Raw genomic sequence first — 20,741 nt, 5'->3', positions numbered from 1 at the left:
TAGTTAATTCTTCATCCATTGAGCAATGTATTAATTATCCAAATTTGTAGATACACATACCGATAAAACAAGCTATTGTTTTCAACTTTTTTCAATCTATTACGATTTGAGTGAGAAATGAAAGAAGAAAATTTGCATTGTTTGAAACTAGACGGATTTGGAATAGAATTGAGAGAAGAAAATTTTAATTTTGAATTGAATCTGATGGATTTGGAAGAGAACTGAGAGAAGAAAATTTGAATTCTGATTTGACTGAATGTTTTAAGATTTGAGAGAGATTGAAATTAACTAAATTAGTGTGATTTGGGGAACTCACATCAATTTTATATTCTCTTTCCTTTAAAAGTGTAACTGATTTTGTTTTAATGTATCATATTTAATGTATCCAACTTCTTTGCTATGCATCAGAATAACAATAATTTTGAGGGATTTTTGTAAATTGAAAAAAAGTAGTGATAGAAAGTAATTTAGGTCCTTACACAATGAGATTTATGTAAGTTATACTTTTTAATTGAGTAAATAATGATGTGGACCAATATAAAATTGTCATTTGTTTAGCTAAATCTCATGTCATATTTCTATTAATTAATGAGTATTTTTTAACCTTAAAAAAATGTTAAGGACATTTTTAAACCAATAAATGAAAGGAGAGCATTTTTGAAAAATTTCCAATAGGTTATGAGCATTTCTGAACCCTTTCCCTTTAATATATTGTACTTTCATCTCGAACTAATAATATATTTTTAAAATTTTCATCACTTTGTGATACAATTTGATATTATTATTAATTTTCACTATGAAGAACGCACAATACTTAAATTATAAGATACAAATTTTAGCTTAAAAATATAATAGATAACATAATAATTTAAATACAAGACAACAATACAATACATAACATAATATTTTAAAAATCACAATAATAATTTGGTAATCCGAGAGTTTGTTTCTAGATTAAGAAAAGACATAAAGTTATCATTCATGTTGTGCCGAATTTTTAAAAAGACACCTTAACTTTGCAATCATCCTATTATCCCACTAAACAATTTTGAACATACATTATTATATCATTTTTCGTTCACTTGACATAGATAGTGGTGTGCACTCTCTCAAAGAGAACGAGCAACCTAAAATAACTAATATAGTTTTATTTTTTCAAGTATTTTAGTATAAAATATATTTTCTTTTTTTTCTTATTATTTCATATTGTTTTCCTTTTGATTTATTCCATTTCTTTCTTCTTTCTTCTTAAAAAATTTATTGTCATCTCCACTGAAGTTTTTCACTTTCAACATCACCATTTTTACCACAATTTCACCTTTCTTTTTTTACTACTATTAGTTTTACTCTCTTTAATTTTAAAATTTTATCTAAACATTTTCTTACATTTCAAATAATTTGATAAGCCCATTAGATTTCAAGATGATTAGGAAGTATCATATAGTATTTTTATTCGGTTTCAATTAAGTTCTTTCAATTTTCGAGGAACTTATTGATTCTTTTAAAATTTCATTTCTAATTTTGATGATATGATAAAAGTTAGTTGATGATACCTTCAAAAAATTTAATTTTTTTAGAAAAATAATTAATTTTGATATCAATAATTCAATAAATTCTAAAAATTAGTATGAATTTTATAAGGAATTTGACAGAAGAAGATGAAAAAAAAAAAGAAAAAAAAGGGAGTGGAGTTCAACTTTACGTGGGGGTGGGTTGAGGGTGAGTGACAAAGAAAAAGAAAGAAAATGGAGGCCTAGATCACTTGAAAATGAAGATGGAAGATGAAGTAAAATTTAAGATGAAATTAAAATAAGTCAAAAATTGAGAGAGCGATAAAGAAAAAAATTTAAATGAAAAAAAAGTATAAATTAAATTAAATTAACACTTTTCATGTAAAGATTGATGTGTGAACACACTTACTTCTTAAAATCTGGGGCTGATAGAAAAATAATATAATATATAATATCTGTTATGTAACGACTCATTTTGTTATTTTGAGTACTAGAGCTTTTTATTTCATAAAATAATTTTTGATAGATTCTAAATGGATATTTTTGACTATTCGTAATCACAATTATAGAATTAATAGGATAGTTTTAATAATTCATTTAGTTGGTGATAATTCAAAATAACATTAAAATAAATAGTGAATCACTTTTACTATTTTTATAATAATTTAGGTATACAATTAGGATAATAAAAGTTAAATTAAATTAAAGGGAAATTATTAAATTTCTATTTCAAAATAAATTATGTACGGCACAAACCCTTAAAGAAGAGAACAACAAAATTATCGCAGGTAAACAAATTTTTATTGAAATCTATTCCTTGCAAATGTTGATGGTTGCATGATTGTAGTATTATTATTATTATTTAGTTGAAAGGAGATTTGAAATTTAAAAAATGATTTCTGTGCATCATCAATTTATTGAATTGGGTGTATTAAATTGTTGAATAATGGTCTTTCGTAATGATTGTAAAATAATTAAGATTGATATTGAAAGAATAATGAGGATGGATGGTTTTTTTTTTATTCAAGTTACCGTATGTAACTTGAAGATAAAGTTGGGGTTTCATATTTTATTTGTTATTATTGCTTTAAGAAATTAAGTGTTTGATACTACTCTTTTTATATATAACTATATATATGAAACTAAGTCAGTTGTTGTTTTAGTTCTAGGCTATACAATAACATATTATTATATCTTGAGTTGGAAAGAAATTGTGTGTGGATTATTATTATTATTTTTACTAAATTATGAATTGGTTGGGTTGCGTTAGCACATGGAAAGGAAACGACTAACATAGTACTCTGAGTGGAAGGAAAACGGTTACTTGGATTAACTTATGAAATTTTGATAACAGAAGTGTAATGTGGTCCTTTATGGACTTAAGGTATAATATTTTGTCGGACAGTAATGACTTAATGATAACTAAATATATTAAGGGCTGTTGATTATAGGTTGTTCGATTAACGTGAATTTGTATTTGCAAGTGTTCGTTTTGTTATCATAATATGATTAAGTTTTGATATAGTGAGATAGATAATTAAATATTAAGACATTAGGTATGTAATAGAATTGAGATTTAACCCTTGACTAAAAATTTAACGAGTACGAGTGATCTTGACCTGTTTATTGGCATCAGGATTAGGAACTTGATTATAGAATTGAGCGTGTTTGTTTACGAACATTATATACTTGATAGATTGAAAACGTTATGAATCATGGAAAAGAGAAAATGCATCGGAGAAGTAGCTTGCTTGATTTCAATTCTTCGATGGAGGAAGGTTATGACTTATGTTATTTGATAGTAAACTCTTAATAGTGATTGATATGCATTGAATGATATTGTGAAGTTTTCTATGTACTTGGTTGTGTGTTTTGTGAATGGTCTGAAATTCTGAAACCGTGAAATTATATTCTTAAACCCTCTTTATCTAAGTGATATCTTAAATAAAGAAGGCTTGATGAAATATCATCAATAAATTGAAGTGGTGATAATAAATGATAAATTAATGGTATAATTGGATCGGGGTGTCATATTTCAACACGATATAATTGGATCGAAGTGTCACGTTCATGTGAACACCTAATTTTTTACCAAAATAGAAAAAGTCAAACACCAATTTTTAAAAAAGGGTTATATTTAAAATAAATAAATTGTGTAAATTACTTTAATACTAAAAATTATGAATTTATGGTATTTGTTTTTGTCACGACCCGAAACGAGCCGCGAGTGGCACCCACCTTTATCCTCCTAGGTGAGCGAACCAACAAATCTAAACCCCAACATTTATCAGTATATCAACTATAAATAACATAAACAATGCGGAAGCTCCAAAACTCATTAATGAAATTAATTAAATCAACTTCTAAAGTTAAATACTTATTATTCCCAAAATCTGGAAGTCATCACACCAAGAACATTTATCCTCGAATTTCTAAATCTAAGAGTATTTAAGAAGCTAAAAATAGTAAAAAGATGGTCCATGTCCGAACTTCAAGACATCACGACGTGAAGGAGAGAATCCAGCACGAGCTAGGAATAATAGCTCACCCTGAAATCTGATGTGCTGAAGACTGGCTAGAGTTGAGGACGAGTCGAAGTCGATGGCACGCTTGCTGCACTCCACAAATAACAAAGAAGAAAATTACAAGTAGGGGTCAGTACATGGAACACGTACTGAGTAGGTATCATCGGCCAACTCAGAATAGAAAGCAATATGTACTGAATAATACTATAAAATCAACCATAATACTCAGCAGGTGATAATCAACAAGTATAAGAACTATTGACAACAACACCAAGCACACCTATGAGGACTCAAGCCTCCACACCATACTCATTTGGGAAATAGGTTCTTTGAATTTGAGTACATTAACATAATTCAAGATTCATTCTCTTTATCATTATCGTGTCGGAACGTGACACCCGATCCCCTAATACTACCGTGTCGGAACGTGACACTCTGATCCCCTAATACTACCGTGTCGGAACGTGACACTCCGAACCCCTAATACTACCGTGTCGGAACGTGACACCCAATCCATTCATCTCATTATTTTAGTTCATCAAGCCTTCTTTATGTCAAGGCGCCATCTTAATAGAGAGAATTTAAGATTGAAGATTCAACAGTTTCATCATTCTGACCATCACAATTACACAATCACAACATACAAACACACAATCAAGCATATAGGAGACTTTACAATACCACTCAATACATATCGATCGCTATTTAGAGTTTATCTATCACATAGAAATAAACCATAACCTACCTCCACCGAAGAATCGAAGTCAAGTAAGCAACTTCTTCAATGCCTTTGCTTTCCTCTTCGTTCTCTCTCTCTCCCCTCTTCCTGTTCTTTTTATTTTTCTTCTGCAGATTCTTTTTCTTTTACCCTAATTATCATATAATCAATTATAAAAGATGATAAAAGTAACCCACTATTTATTTCAAAGTTACCTCCTTTAACCCTCAAGTAAATAAATTATTAAACTTACCCCGCTAATTCCATAATTATAATCATGAATAATCCAAAACACCCCTTTAAAACTTTTAGCAGAAATCCGACCCAGTCGGGGTTACGCAGCTTGTGACGGTCCGTCGAATCTATGACGGGCCGTCCTGTAGGTCCGTCACAAAGTTCAGAGAGTTAAATTCAGTAAAGAAATTTGTGACGGTCCGTCGTATCTACGACGGTCTTTGCTGCAGTTCCGTCGCGGAGTTCAGAGAGTCGCTCCCAGTACCCAGATTTTCAGAGTTGAAGTGTTTTGGAACGGAGACTCTCGACGGACCGTCATGACTGTGACGGTTCGTCCTACCTGCCATCGAGGTTAATGAGGAGAGCAACAGAAGAAATTACACAAGTATGGAACGACGGAGTCCATCACGGTCCGTCGCGACCGTGACGGTCCGTCGCGTGATCCGTCGACCCAGTCAGTTTTTATAAAAAATAGTTCTACTGCTCGAACCGACTAAATAGGTCGTTACAATAGATATCAATTTACCCATCGTTCGTCCCCGAACGACCACAAGAAGAAAAGCAAGGGCGAGAAAGAGTACCTGAATCTGTAAAAAGATGTGGATATCTTTCTTGCATATCAGCCTCATTCTCCCAAATGGACTCTTCAATTGGCCGATTCTTCCACCAAACCTTGATAGATGCAATCTCCTTTGATCTCAACTTGCGGACCTCGCTACCTAAAATAGCAACAGGCTCCTCCTCATAAGACAAATTCTCATCAAGGAGAACTGAATCCCAACGAATAATGTAGTTTCCATCCCCATGGTATTTTTTCAGCATAGACACATGAAATACCGGGTGCACTCCTGAGAGTCCTGGAGGCAATGCCAATTAATAAGCCACCTCCCCCACACGCTTCAGAACTTCAAATGGACCAATATACCTCGGACTAAGCTTACCTCGCTTCCCAAACCGCATCACCCCTTTCATGGGTGAAACCTTCAGCAAGACTTGTTCACCCTCCATAAAATCTAAGTCCCTAACCTTTCGATCTGCATATTCTTTCTGCCTGTTCTGAGCTGCTAGAAGATTTCCTGAATGAATTTTACTTTATCTAACGATTCCCTCAAAAGATCAGTACCCCATGGTCTCACCTCAAATGCATCAAACCACCCAATGGGAGACCTACGTCTCCTCCCATACAGTGCCTCAAATGGGGCCATATTAATACTTGAGTGATAGCTATATTGTATGAAAACTCTCCTAAGGGTAAGAAGTTATCCCAATGGCCACCAAATTCTATCACATATGCACGAAGCATATCATCCAACACCTGAATCGTTCGCTCAGACTGACCATCGGTCTGAGGGTGAAATGCAGTACTAAGATCCAACCTAGTACCTAATTCAACATGCAATGTTCAACAAAACTTAGAAGTAAATTGCGTACCTCTGTCTGATATGATGGAAAGTGGAACTCCATGCAACCGAACAATTTCTGAGATATAGAGTTTGGCTAACTTCTTTGCATTGTAAGTCACCTTGACAAGAATGAAGTGAGCAGACTTAGTTAATCTGTCAACAATTACCCAAATAGAATCAAATTTACCCAATATCTTTGGAAGGCCAACCACAAAATCCATTGCAATTCTTTCCCATTTCCATTCAGGAATGGGCATTTTCTGTAGTGTTCCTCCGGGCCTCTGATGTTCATACTTTACCTGCTGACAATTCGGGCATTGGGCAACAAAATGTTGCTTTAGGTCACGATACATCTTGGTTGCACCAGGATGTATAGAATACCTTGAACTATGAGCCTCTGTAAAAATAGTGTAAATCAAATTATCAACACGGGGCACACATACCCTTCCCTTAATTCTCAAAATGCCTTCCTCATCAATTATTGCTTCTTTAGCCTCTCCTTGTAATACCATATCTCGAATATGGCTTAGCTTCTCATCAGTAAACTGTTTTTCCTTAATCCTGTCAAGAAAAGAAGATCTTACCTCCACACAGGCCAACAATCCTCCCTTCTCTAGTACTTTCAGCCTCATAAAGTCATTAGACAGAGTCTGAACCTCTCTAACCAATGGGCATCTAGAAACCTGTAAATGAGCTAAACTTCCCATGCTCCCTGCCTTTCTACTTAAAGCATCTGCCACAACATTAGCTTTTCCTGGGTGATACAAGATAGTAATATCATAGTCCTTCAGTAATTCCATCCACCTCCTCTGCCTTAAATTCAAATCTTTCTGAGTAAAGACATACTGTAAACTACGATGATCTGTATAGACTTCACACTTGACCCCCATATAGATAATGTCTCCATTTCTTTAATGCAAACACGACTGCAGTCAACTCCAAATCATGGGTCGGATAGTTACGTTCATGTACTTTCAATTGCCTCGAAGCATAAGCAATTACATTTCTCTCTTGCATTAGCACTGCGCCCAACCCAGAATAAGATGCATCACAGTAAACAATGAAATTCTTACCTTCCACTGGCAAGGTAAGAATTGGTGCAGTAGTCAACAAGGTCTTGAGGCTCTGAAAGCTTTCTTCACATTCGTCCGACCATACAAATGGAACATTCAGCTTAGTCAAATTTGTCAATTGGGAAGCGACAGAAGAAAATCCCTTGACAAATCGACGGTAGTAGCTAGCTAAACCAACAAAGCTCCTTACCTCTGTAACATTAGTAGGTCTTACCCGATTCTTCACTACTTCAATCTTAGATGGATCCACCATCACTCCATCCTTGGAAACCACGTGCCCCAAGAAGGACACTGAATCTAGCCAAAATTCACACTTGGAGAATTTGGCATAAAGCCTTTTCTCTCTCAACAAATCCAATACAATTTTCAAATGCTCCTCATGTTCTTTCCTACTCTTTGAGTATATCAGTATATCATCAATAAATACTATAACAAAGAGATCCAGATATGGCTTAAAAATCCCGTTCATCAGGCTCATGAACGCAGCAGGGGCATTCGTAAGCCCAAAAAACATTATTAAGAATTTATAATGCCCATACCTGGTTCGAAAAGCAGTCTTTGGCACATCTGCTGTCCGTATTTTCAATTGATGATAACCATATCTCAAATCGATTTTTGAAAAGATACAAGCACCTTGTAACTGATCGAACAAATCATCAATGCGAGGAAGAGGATACCTGTTCTTAATAGTTACCTTATTTAGGTTCCTGTAGTCTATGCACATCCGAAAACTTCCATCCTTCTTCTTCACAAATATAACAGGAGCACCCCAAGGGGATGCACTTGGTCTAATAAAGCCTTTACCTAACAACTCCTGAAGTTGGGTCTTTAACTCCCTTAATTTGGCTGGGGCCATTCTATAAGGGGGTATGGAAATGGGGCGAGTACCCAGCTCTAGATCAATACAAAAATCAATATCCCTATCTGGTGGCATACCAGGAAGGTCTGCAGGAAACACATCCAGAAACTCACGGACTATCGAAACAGACTCAATCGAAGGTACTTTGGAAGTATCATCCCTGAGATGGGCCAAGAAAGCTAAACAACCCTTACTAACCATCCTCTTAGCACGAAGAAAAGAGATACTACGAACTGGGGTGGAAATATAGTCACCCTCCCACACTAGCGGATCTGTCCCAGGCTTGGCCAATGTCACAGTTTTAGCGTTACAACTTAAGATTGCAAAATTTGGAGAAAGCCAAGTCATACCCAGAATTATATCGAAATCAACCATCTCTAGAATAATCAAATCTACATGAATATTTCTCCCCATAAAATCCACAAGACAAGACCTATACACCTTATCAACTATCACAGACTCACCCACAGGAGTAGAGACACGAATAGGCATGTCAAGCAAATCACAATGTAAATCAAGACCAGTAGCAAATGAGGAAGATACATATGAAAATGTGGATCAGGGATCAAATAATACAGAAGCCATGCAATCACAAACCAAAAGATTACCTGTGATAACAACATTAGATGTCTCTGCTTCAGACCTCCTGGGAAAAGCATAACAATGGGCCCTATCACCTATCTGCCCGTTGCGCCTACCATGTTGTGCTGCAGTAGTTCCAACTTGCCCGCCACCCCGGCTGATTTGGTGACCACCATTACCTTGACCTCCACGTCCTCCAGAATGACGGCCTCTCCCATGACCACCTCTACCTCTAATTATTGGGGGTCTGTAACTCTGTTTTGGACAATACCTCCTAATATGTCCAGTCTCTCCACATCCATAACAATCTCTGGAGTCTAGCATAGGTCTCTATGAGAATGACGAAGTCTGGGGATAACCTCCAAACTTAGAGAAATGTTGACTGGTCTGCGATGGACCCCCAGCTACAGGCTATAGTGAAGACTGAATAGGTCGGGCTGGGTAACCTCCTGAACTCTGCCCTCTAGAGTAAGCACCTCTAAACTCACCTCCCATACGGAACTTCTTAGAGGTCGAAGCCATGGTGAAGTTGTCTGGCTTCACCCCCTCCACCTCTATCACAAAGTCAACCACTTCCTGAAAGGATTTTGCTGCAGCAGCTACCTGTAAGGCTGGGATCTGCAAATCTGACCTCAATCCTTTCACAAAGCGGTGAATCCTCTCTTGTGGAATGAAGCAAAGCTGGGTGGCATACCTGGATAACGCACGAAATTTGTCCTCATAAGCGGCAACAGACATCCTTCCTTGCTCTAGGCTCAGAAACTCATCTCTCCTCTTGTCCCTCAAAGTCTGGGGTATATACTTCTCCATAAATAAGTTAGAGAATGATGCCCAGGTCATAGGTGGTGCCTGTGCTGGCTGACACTCAACATACGACCGCCACCATATTTTGGCATTCCCCTGAAACTGGTAGGTCACAAACTCAACACCGAATCGTTACACTATGTCCATCTTATGTAGCAGTTCATGAAAATCAACCAGAAAATCATAGGCATCCTCAGATTCAGCACCCTTGAAGACTGAAGGTTTCAACTTTAAGAATTTAGTGAAAAGTTCATGCTGATCACTCGTCATTATAGACCCTGTAGTCAATCGAGGAAACGTGCCTACTTCCAATGAGGCATCCATGCGGGGAGCCACAACAGCTGCATGTTGTACTCCCGGAACCTGAGGTGCTGGTACAGGAAACACTGGAGGTGTCTGGCCCCGATCAGATAATTCGCTAAGATAAGTAAGTACCTGGTTGATCATCTCTGGGGTAGGTTGGGGTGGTAATTCCTCATCTTGCACTTGTTCATTTTGCCCCTTCCTCACCCTTACTACCTCTTCAGTCGGTGGAGGAGTCACCGCCCTATTACTAGCAAGACCAGGTGTTTGTCCTCTACCTCTAGAGGACGTCCTCCTGCGACCTCTACCACGGCCTCTCGCCACTGCTCCTCCTCGAGCTACAGCCCCATTGTTTGGCTCAGACGCGCCCTGTCTTACCGGTGTTGGCGTTGGCACAATTGTTGCTCTAGTTCTAACCATCTGCGAAATAGAGTGAGGATGTCAGGTACCAATTTGTATCAACTAGATACCAATTGGATCCAAGTAATAGAACGAAAGAATGACAGAATGGAATTTTCCTAAAGTCCTATAGCCTCTCAAAGAAAAGTAAGGGCGTCCCCACCTCAAGACTCTACTAGACTCGTTCTTGTGTGATGAGACCAACGAACCTAACGCTTTGATACCAAGTTTGTCACGACCCAAAATGAGCCGCGAGTGGCAAACGAGCCGCGAGTGGCACCCACCCTTATCCTCCTAGGTGAGCGAACCAACAAATCGTAACCCCAACATTTACGAGTATATCAACTATAAATAATAAAAATAATGCAGAAGCTCCAAAACTCATTAACGAAATTAATTAAATCAACTTCTAAAGTTAAATACTTATTATTCAAAAATCTGGAAGTCATCACACCAAGAACATCTATCCTCGAATTTCTAAATCTAAGAGTATTTAAGAAGCTAAAAATAGTAAAAAGATGGTCCATGTCCGAACTTCAAGATATCACGACGTGAAGGAGAGAATCCAGCACGAGCTAGGAATAATAGCTCACCCTGAAATCTGATGTGCTGAAGACTGGCTAGAGTTGAGGACGAGTCGAAGTCGATGGCGTGCTTGATGCACTCCACAAATAACAAAGAAGAAAATTACAAGTAGGGGTCAGTACAAGGAACACGTACTGAGTAGGTATCATCGGCCAACTTAGAATAGAAAGCAATATGTACTGAATAATACTATAAAATCAACCATAATACTCAGCAGGTGATAATCAACAAGTATAAGAACTATTGACAACAACACCAAGCACACCTATGAGGACTCAAGCCTCCACACCATACTCATTTGGGAAATAGGTTCTTTGAATTTGAGTACATTAACATAATTCAAGATTCATTCTCTTTATCATTATCGTGTCGGAACGTGACACCCGATCCCCTAATACTACCGTGTCGGAACGTGACACTCCGATCCCCTAATACTACCGTGTCGGAACGTGACACTCCGATCCCCTAATACTACCGTGTCGGAACGTGACACTCCGATCCCCTAATACTACCGTGTTAGAACGTGACACCCGATCCATTCATCTCATTATTTTAGTTCATCAAGCCTTCTTTATTTCAAGACGCCATCTTAATAGAGAGGATTTAAGATTGAAGATTCAAGAGTTTCATCATTCTGACCACCACAATTACATAATCACAACATACAAACACACAATCAAGCATATAGGAGACTTTACAATACCACTCAATACATATCGATCGCTATTTAGAGTTTATCTATCACATAGAAATAAACCATAATCTACCTCCACCAAAGAATCAAAGTCAAGTAAGCAACTTCTTCAATGCCTTTGCTTTCCTCTTCGTTCTCTCTCTCTCCCCTCTTCCTGTTCTTTTTATTTTCCTTCTGCAGATTCTTTTTCTTTTACCCTAATTATCATATAATCAATTATAAAAGATGATAAAAGTAACCCACTATTATTTCAAAGTTACCTCCTTTAACCCTCAAGTAAATAAATTATTAAACTTACCCTGCTTATTCCATAATTATAATCATGAATAATCCAAAACACCCCTTTAAAACTTTTAGCAGAAATCCGACCCAGTCGGGGTTACGCAGCTTGTGACGGTCCATCGTATCTATGACGGGCCGTCCTGCAGGTCCGTCACAAAGTTCAGAGAGTTAAATTCAGTAAAGAAATTTGTGACGGTCCGTCGTATCTACGACGGTCCGTACTGCAGTTCTATCGCGGAGTTCAGAGAGTCTCTCCCAGTACCTTGATTTTCAGAGTTGAAGTGTTTTGGAACGGAGACTCTCGACGGACCGTCGTGCCTGTGACAGTTCGTCCTACCTGCCGTCGAGGGTAATGAGGAGAGCAACATAAGAAATTACACAAGTATGGGACGGCGGAGTCCATCACGGTCCGTCGTGACCGTGACGGTCCGTCGCGTGATCCGTCGACCCTGTCAGTTTTTATCAAAAATAGTTTTACTGCTCGAACCGACTAAACAGGTCGTTACAGTTTTAAATCTTCAACTTTTAATTAGTTTAAAAATAATGGTAGAAGAAGAAAAAAGGGGAGTCCTAAATATTCAAATTACCTTCCCCTTATCCTTATTATTCCCAACTTCCTAACTTATTTTACTAAAAAATCTCATCCCATTAATTTTTTATTTTTTCTTTTTCTTCTCTCTCTCTCTCTTTGGACGTTCATTTCACTTTTTTAATTTAATTTTCTATTATTTTTATTATTTATTTTATATCCATCCTTATATCAACCCCAATCCCCTCAACAATATTTCAAATTAAATCCTAATCCAACTCTATTACGTTCCTTTTAATTAGCACCAAACTCTCAACCAAAATTATTATAAAAAGACATGTTCAGTTGAAATATAGAGAACACACAGATACAGAGAAATACAGAGAGGAAAAGAGAGAAATACAGAGAGAAATATATAGAGCAAACACAAAGAGAAGAAAAGTGAGTCATTCTTTTGAGAATTAGGTCAGAGTTAGAGTTTTTTTTGTCGTGGTTCCAAATTCGTGGCTCAAATCAGTAGATCATAGAAGTTATTTTTCGTTATATCCATCTACGCAGCGAGGTAATTCTAAACTCTCGCGTTATTTAAATGTAATGTTGTATGAAAATTTGAATCTTATAATATGAAGTTCTTTGAATCGTATGTTATCATTATGCAATATCAATATGTGATGCATGTTAAAAAATTTTTATTTTTTTTTCTCGATCTGAAAAACGAAAAAGAAAAAAAAATGTTTCTTGCTAAAAGATAATATGAAAATAAAATATGTATCATACATTTTTGTATTATTATTATTGTCTAAACTTTTATTAGATGCAATTTAATTGATTTTGTAATTTAATAAGTTAATGTTCTTCTAGAGCCTAGTTTTTCACTAAAAATAAAAAATAAAATTTATAAACTTGTTAGATTAGGATGTAAACTAAAATTTTTTAATTGATTAGTAATTAAAAAAAAACAACTTATGTGTAATGCATTTTTTTTACACATTATTTGGATTAAAAATTATCTTTAGAATAAGTACAAGATAGTTATCTAATTCGAATTATCAAAGTTTATCATTAAGAAAATACATAAATATTATTCAGAGTCATAACTAAAATTAAAAATAATGAGAAAGAGTAAAAAAAATGAATGAAAAACCATAGGAATAAAAAGAAAAAAGAAAAAAGAAGGTAGCATAAAAAAAAATAATAGAATTTGAAAAAAAATAAAAAACAGAAACAGAAAAATAAAAAAAAAAAAAGAAGAAGAGGAAAGGAGAATGAAAATAAAAAAAATAATATAAAACTAATAAAATAAAAAGTAGAAACTAAAAAAAATACGTAAAATAAAAAAAGGAAGTAACAAAAAAGAAAAACCACAAGAATAATAATAATAAAAAAAAGAAGACAACATTAAAAAATAAGATAAAAGAAATAACAGAAATTTTTTATGTATATAAAAAAGAAACAGAAAATAATAGAAAAAAAAAAGAACGTGAAAAAAGAAAAAAAAAAGAAAAAGAAGAGAAGCAAAAAATAAAATGAAATATATAGAACAAGAAAATAAAAAAAATAATGAAAAAAAAAGAACGTAAAAAAAAAGAGTAACAAAATTTATAAAAAAAAATAAAAAAGGAGAAGAAGACAAATTTTATAAAAAAAATAAAAAAAATTAATAGAACAGAAAGTTAATAAAAAAGAAAAGGAAAATAGAAATAAAATAATAACAAAAAAGTTAACAAAAATGTAGTTTTTTATAAAAATAAAGTAAAAAAAAGAAAGAAGATAAAAAGTGAGTTCAAGAGAATGTCAACCAAAAGTAAAAAATTATTACTTTATTATAAAAAAAAATAAAAAAATTAAAGATAATTAAAAGAACGTGCAGCATTAAAAAAAAATTAAAAATTTTCTTTGTAAATTAATAGTAAATCTCTTAAAATCTTACCTCTTGTTTAAAAATGTAACTAAACAAAAATAATCCTAAAATTACTCAAACACTAAAATCTCTTTCCTATATAAATTCTACTTTCAAAATATAAACACACACACAAATACACACAAATGTTAATAAAAATAAATTAAAATAAACGGATTTTTCAAGTTTAAAATTAATGGACGTATGCATAAAAAAAAGAGATCATTTCAAATAAATTAGTCAGTTTCAAATAAGTTAAACAATAATTTGGGTAAATAAAAATTTATTATTAAGTTTAAATAATATAATATCTAAAATTAAGTCAAGTCATATCAAAGTTAATAAAGCAACCGTGCTAGAACCACGGGATTCGAGGGGTGCCTAACACCTTCCCCTCGGTCAACAAAATTCCTTACCCGAATTTCTAGTTTGCAGACCAATAAAAGATAGAGTCAAATTTCTTTTTGATTAGGGATTTAAATAAGGTGACTTGTAACATCAAAACTCATTTCCAAGTGGCGACTCTGAATAGTAATTATCCCTTTTCACAATGTCACTTTAATTGGAAAAACTCTTTTTTTTCTTTCAAAAAAATTCAAAACAAATAAAAATAAAAAATATTGAGATTTGAGGAAAAAAAAGGGGTGTGACAGATGGCGACTCTGCTGGGGATTAACTAGAATTCGAGCTTTAAATATTAATTTATGTATGACTATGACCTATGTATTTACGCTTTTTGGATAATGTATTTATTTTAACTTAATATGCTAATTGTTTATTTATTTAATGTTTTAATAATATTTGAATTGCTTCTCTTCCGAACCATTCTGAGTTTTCAATAAAAATAGGATGGGAATTGCAACTATGCACCCCATTTATGTCAAGATAGCCAGTGGATCTTCGATCCATGGTGAAGGATATGTAGTCACACCATTTTAGGATAGGGATCACCCATGCACAAAGCCGGAAAGCGCTGCTACCGGTACGTTGCTACTCCCTGACTCGAGTTGTCCGCTCGTTTTACAGCCAGTCTAGATATCTTACCTTAGTAGAATTGAAACTTTCAGACATGATATGCTTACTAGGTTCCGATTTATTTGCATTGTGTGCGTGTAACTTAGCGAAATTTAGCATAGGGGCCCAATTTGACTAGGACATATATCTATTGGTGAGATCATCATGTGCATTTTTGTGCTACTTGTTGCATCATGTGAAGACTGTAACAAAATGTTGACCGGCTTTAGGATAATCGACTAAAGAAATAAATATCTATTTTCTACCCATTTTCAACCAATGATTCAAAATAAATAAATTAATACACATATATATACATTCACACCTAATCCTCAATTTTATTTTTCACTTTTATTAAAATAATACATAGATAATAAATATAATAATATTAATAATATATGTTGTCTTTTAAATTGTACATATACACCTCCTTTTATTTTTCTTTCTTTTTATCAAAATTGTTCCTTCTTTTCAAAACAACCTGAATCAGTAATCACTTCAGACATTCCGAATCATTTTTATTTTTAACTACTCCAATAAATAATTTCGAATTATAAAAAATTTTCACAGTTAAAGTTGATTTTAAAAATTCCGATTTTCTTTTTTCTCATCCAGGTAATCATGAGATCTATGAGGTGTGAGGAAAGACCAAGGGATGAACAGTCAAAATGGTCAATGATCCCCCAAAATTTATGATTACAGATAAAACCCCACAATTACTAATGAATTGGTGGAACGATATGCATGAATTTAGGCGGACTGAGATATTCAAACATCTTGGTTTCCTTACAGATATCATGAGAGTTAGTCCTGACAGAGGTTTGATCGAGGCTTTGATTCCATTTTGGGATTCCACAAATAATGTGTTTTGATTTAGTGATTTTGAGTTGACGCCTACATTAGAAGAATTGAGTGGTTTCACAGGCTTAGGCCAAGATCTTCGAACTAAAACACTGATAGCCCCTAGGAGTGTCAGCAGAGGTAAATTTTTAGAACAGATGCACATCATCTATACTCATAAGGAATGTGAGTGTTTTGATAATGGGTTGGTTTCTTTGGAGTTCTTGTACTCAAGATATGGAAAGAAGGAAGGATTTTCAAGCTATGGGAAGCAACTTAAAAATGGACAACACCTCCCTACTTGGGAAAAACATAGACAAGAAGCATTCATTGTAGCATTCTTGGGAGCTATGGTTTTTACAAGGAAGGATAAAAAAATCGATATTCGTTTGTCAGGGATAGTCACTGTTATGATAAAGAAAAAAAAATTCACTATATTGCCGATGATGTTGGCTGATATTTATCGTGCTTTGACTAAATGTAGAGAGGGGGGGGGAGATTTTTTGAAGATTGTAGCATTTTACTGCAAATGTGGTTTTTAGAGCACCTATATCGCCATCGTTTTGCGACGAATTTCAAATCTGATTGGACGAATTATATTTTGAGCCACCCAGAAAGGATGAATGAATTAGGAGACAAATTGCCAAAAGGTGTCAAAGCATGGAGACATTATCTTCTTAAACCGACGACATCTAAAATTACATGGAACTATCATAGGTTTCCTGCTAGTGAGGTAATTGTTATGTCTTCCTATCGTCCATTCTTCGTTCTGACAGGCCTTCGTGGGTTCCAACCATACATACCCCTCCGAGTTCTACGCCAACTTGGACAAAAACAAATTTTACCTGAAGCCGAGGATACGCGGAATTTTATGTGGGAAGTATCATTTGAAGATCGATATCGAGAATCAAAAGCTCAAAAGATTTGGGGTGGTAGTGGAACTTTAAGTTCGAAAGCTATGGTTGATGATCGTGTTGAAGGAGAAGTTGACCTCTTATACCTCCATTGGTTCTTTGATCAAACCCCTCTCAAAATAATGCCCGAAGGATCTGCGCGAGAAATCATAGATCGAGAAGAGGAAATTGAAGTAAGAATCAAGCAGCCCGACTCGAGTTGGAAAGAAATTATAGGTCTACTTTAGATATCTTAAGCAATGACCTAAAAAATGTTAAAGAAGAGTTGGCTCGACGTGATGCAATATTCGAGGAAAGAGTTACTTTGATTGAAAAAAGGGTTGAAAAGAAGCATCTATCTACTATTCGAACCCTACATGAAGATTTGAGCATTGTCACAGGTGCTATGGAGCAACAGGAGGAAGAATATAAGAAAGAAAAGAGCCTCTTAATACATGCGCAAGCTAGGTTACAAAATCAATTAAAAGCCTCTATGGGACGAGAAAGGGACATCGCAAACCGTTTCACATTGTACCAAGCAGAAGTGGCGACCGAAAGAAATCAATGGATGGAAGAGCGTGAAGAATTTCATAACCAAATTGAAGAGCTTCAAGCACATGAAGAGCATCTGAGTGATACAGTTATCACTACTGAAGAATGGTTGCAGAATTGTCACGAGAATATGGACGAGGCTAAAGGACAAGTGCTTCAGTTGACAGAGAGCTTGATTGATGTTTATAGTGGTCATCTCCATCGAAGTGATGAGAGCCTGGGTCAAGAGGCGCGTGCATTAGCCCCACATCTGCTGAAAGCTTTGTTCAAGGTCTACTCTAGCCTAGGGGGCAATTGATGATCAAGAAATGTCGGAGATGGATTTTTTTTTATTATTATTTTTCCCTCTTTTTAGTTCGTCATTTTTTTAATAAGTACTTTGATGTTTTATTTTGGTTATTTTGATTTGAATGGTATTTTCAAGTTAAACAAATGTCGTATTTTTCTTTTGGAAGAAATTTATCCACATGAACTACGTAACGATCTGATTCATGTTTAAACATGATACGTAGGCAACCTTTAATAGGTTCAATCAAAATGCATTCAAATTATTCAAGTAAGTAAAGTAGGAGACCAAATGACATAAGCAAGTTGTCCAAGGCCGGGATGAAACATAAAAGTCTTCCAAAACACATTATAACATATGAAAATCTAGGTGCATAAGATACAACGTGAATTTAATATTCTTAATATGTTGAATCCTAACACATATTTTTTATATATATATGAGAATTTAGAGAGTTTAAAAGGTGGTTGGTTTGTGAGGAGAGTTGGGATCTCATCAATATAATACAAGATCAATAGGGAAAGAGAAAATGACACGTAAAGATGAAACAGAGTTGGAAAATGACGACGCACAAACCCAAATGGTTGCGCAAGAATCGGTACCTATAGAAGAGGTGAAAATGTTAAGATAACAGATGACCGAAATGTACGAAGCTTGGATGAATGGGCAAGCTCCTCCGCCTTCAATTCGAGAATATTTGAATGCGAATATTCCATTCCTCATCCAAGTCTCAACAAGTGACCCAGTTTATCCACCTGGATTTGGACCCTACATTAACACATCTAATATTGCTGAAACTTCCTCAGTAAACCCGTTAAAACCATCAATGATGAATAATCCACTTTTCATGCCTACTGTCCAAACTAATACAATCCCTCAACCGACACTGGTACAACAATCCAATGAAGACCCTATACTCAAAGATCAATCGGCCAAGGTCATGCCACTAAATTAACTTTCAATGTTCCTAACTGTTACCACCACCAATACAGTTCTCCCGTTGAAGTTGAGAAAAACAATAAGAATAAGGAACATGAAGAAATTGCAAGAAAAATGATGAGTTTGGAACAAAACATAAGGAATATGCAGGTCTGGGAGGACACAAAAGTGTCTCATCTAAGGACTTGTGCATGTTTCCAGATGTTCACTTGCCTCTAGGGTTCAAAACTCCAAAATTTGATAAATATAATGGTCATGGTGATCCAGTGGCTCACTTGAGAAGATTCTGTAATCAGTTGAGAGGAGCCGGAGGAAAAGAAGAACTTCTTATGGCTTACTTTGGAGAGAGTTTAACGGGCGTAGCATCAGAATGGTTTATCGATCAGGACATTTCTCATTGGCACGTTTACGATGATATGGCACAAGATTTTGTCCAACAATTTCAATACAATATTGATATTATTCCCGATCGCAATTCCTTAGCTAATATGAAAAAAAAGCCATCAGAATGTTTTAGGGAATATGCCATAAGATGGAGGGAGCAGGCGACTAGAGTCAAACCGCCGATGAAAGACTATGAGTTAATTGATGTTTTTCTCCAGGCTCAAGAACCTGACTACTTTCATTATCTTCTCGCCGCAATGGGCAAGACTTTCGCTGAAGTGATTAAGATCGGAGAAATGGTAGAGAATGACATAAAGTTGGGTAAGGTTGTGAGTCAAGCAACCATTAGAGCTACCACACAAGCAATACAAAGTGGATCTGGTAATTTTACCAATCGAAGAAAGAAGGAGGAAGGGTCCATGTCGGCATCTGGATCAAGAGGTGTTCAAATAGGCATGAACAGTCCTTATTGTCAAGTCCAACAAGAACAATATAATTCTCCTCGGCATTATTACCCGTCCCAATATGCAGTTCTCAATACTCAGGCATATGACCGGCCTCCTTCGCGCCAACAATGGCGGGGTACTGCCCCACAAGTTTCTCGCCCACAACAACAAAATTTCCAGGCGTCATATAATCCACGTCCCCGGTCAAACTATACTAGAGAACAAGGTCAAAAAGAAAATTTTACCCCAATTGGGGAATCGTATACGAGTTTGTTACGGAAATTGATATAATTGAGACTGTTGAACCTGTCAATCTGTATGTTGTCAATCCAAATGCAAGAGGTTTTGATCCAACTGTTATATGCGAGTATCACGCCAACGCTCCAGGTCATAGCACAGAGAATTGTGAGACCCTAAAAAGAGTCATTGAGAAGTTAATTGAGTATAAGGTGATCGAGGTACGCAATGAGGAAGCACCGAATGTCACCAATAACCCACTCCCTGCTCATAATAATGAGCGTGTTGTGGGGATGGTTGGCATTTTTGAAGATTATGAGCAAACAAGTAGAACAAAAATGGAAAGCAAGGTTTTAAGAGAAGAGTCTAGTATGGTTTTAGAACACATACAAAGGGCACCGATAATTGTTAAAGGTGCACGTTCGAATTCTGGGAACTCGAGGAAGCTAGTGTTGTATGTCCCTGAGTCTATAAAAAGAGGAGATGTACCTTTGAATGGACCAAAATGCTACATTCCTTGTAAATTTTCAATGTTTGATCAAAATCAAAAAGGTATGAAAGATCCAGTTGTGATACAAATTGCAGCACAACTTCCTATCACAAACACCAAGGCCGTTCCGTGGAACTACATTTAAGTCGTCGTTACTCACAAGGGAAAAGAAATTGTTGAAGAAACAAATGAAACAAGAGGCTTAACTCGTTCCGGAAGATGTTATGCTCCGGAAGAATTAAGGAGGGACAAACAAATC

At 35.4% G+C, this 20,741-nt stretch overlaps 2 protein-coding genes across 2 annotated transcripts; one reads left to right on the top strand and one right to left on the bottom strand.

Moving 5' to 3' along the window:
• Nucleotides 1-9,841: 9,841 nt before the first annotated feature.
• LOC112941899 (uncharacterized) lies at nucleotides 9,842-10,432 on the bottom strand. Its single transcript, XM_069286750.1, has one exon. It carries the CDS (start codon nucleotides 10,430-10,432, stop codon nucleotides 9,842-9,844), a length of 591 nt encoding a protein of 196 aa, XP_069142851.1.
• Nucleotides 10,433-18,620: 8,188 nt separating this feature from the next.
• LOC104648288 (uncharacterized) lies at nucleotides 18,621-20,627 on the top strand. Its single transcript, XM_010325222.1, has 3 exons — nucleotides 18,621-18,923; nucleotides 19,066-19,905; nucleotides 19,974-20,627. Exons 1-3 carry the CDS (start codon nucleotides 18,621-18,623, stop codon nucleotides 20,625-20,627), a joined length of 1,797 nt encoding a protein of 598 aa, XP_010323524.1.
• Nucleotides 20,628-20,741: the final 114 nt, after the last annotated feature.

This window comes from Solanum lycopersicum, chromosome 7 (assembly GCF_036512215.1).
Source record: "Solanum lycopersicum chromosome 7, SLM_r2.1".
Classification (NCBI taxonomy): domain Eukaryota; kingdom Viridiplantae; phylum Streptophyta; class Magnoliopsida; order Solanales; family Solanaceae; genus Solanum; species Solanum lycopersicum.
Note: the sequence above shows the minus strand (reverse complement) of the source record. Positions and strands in the feature narration are given on the sequence as shown.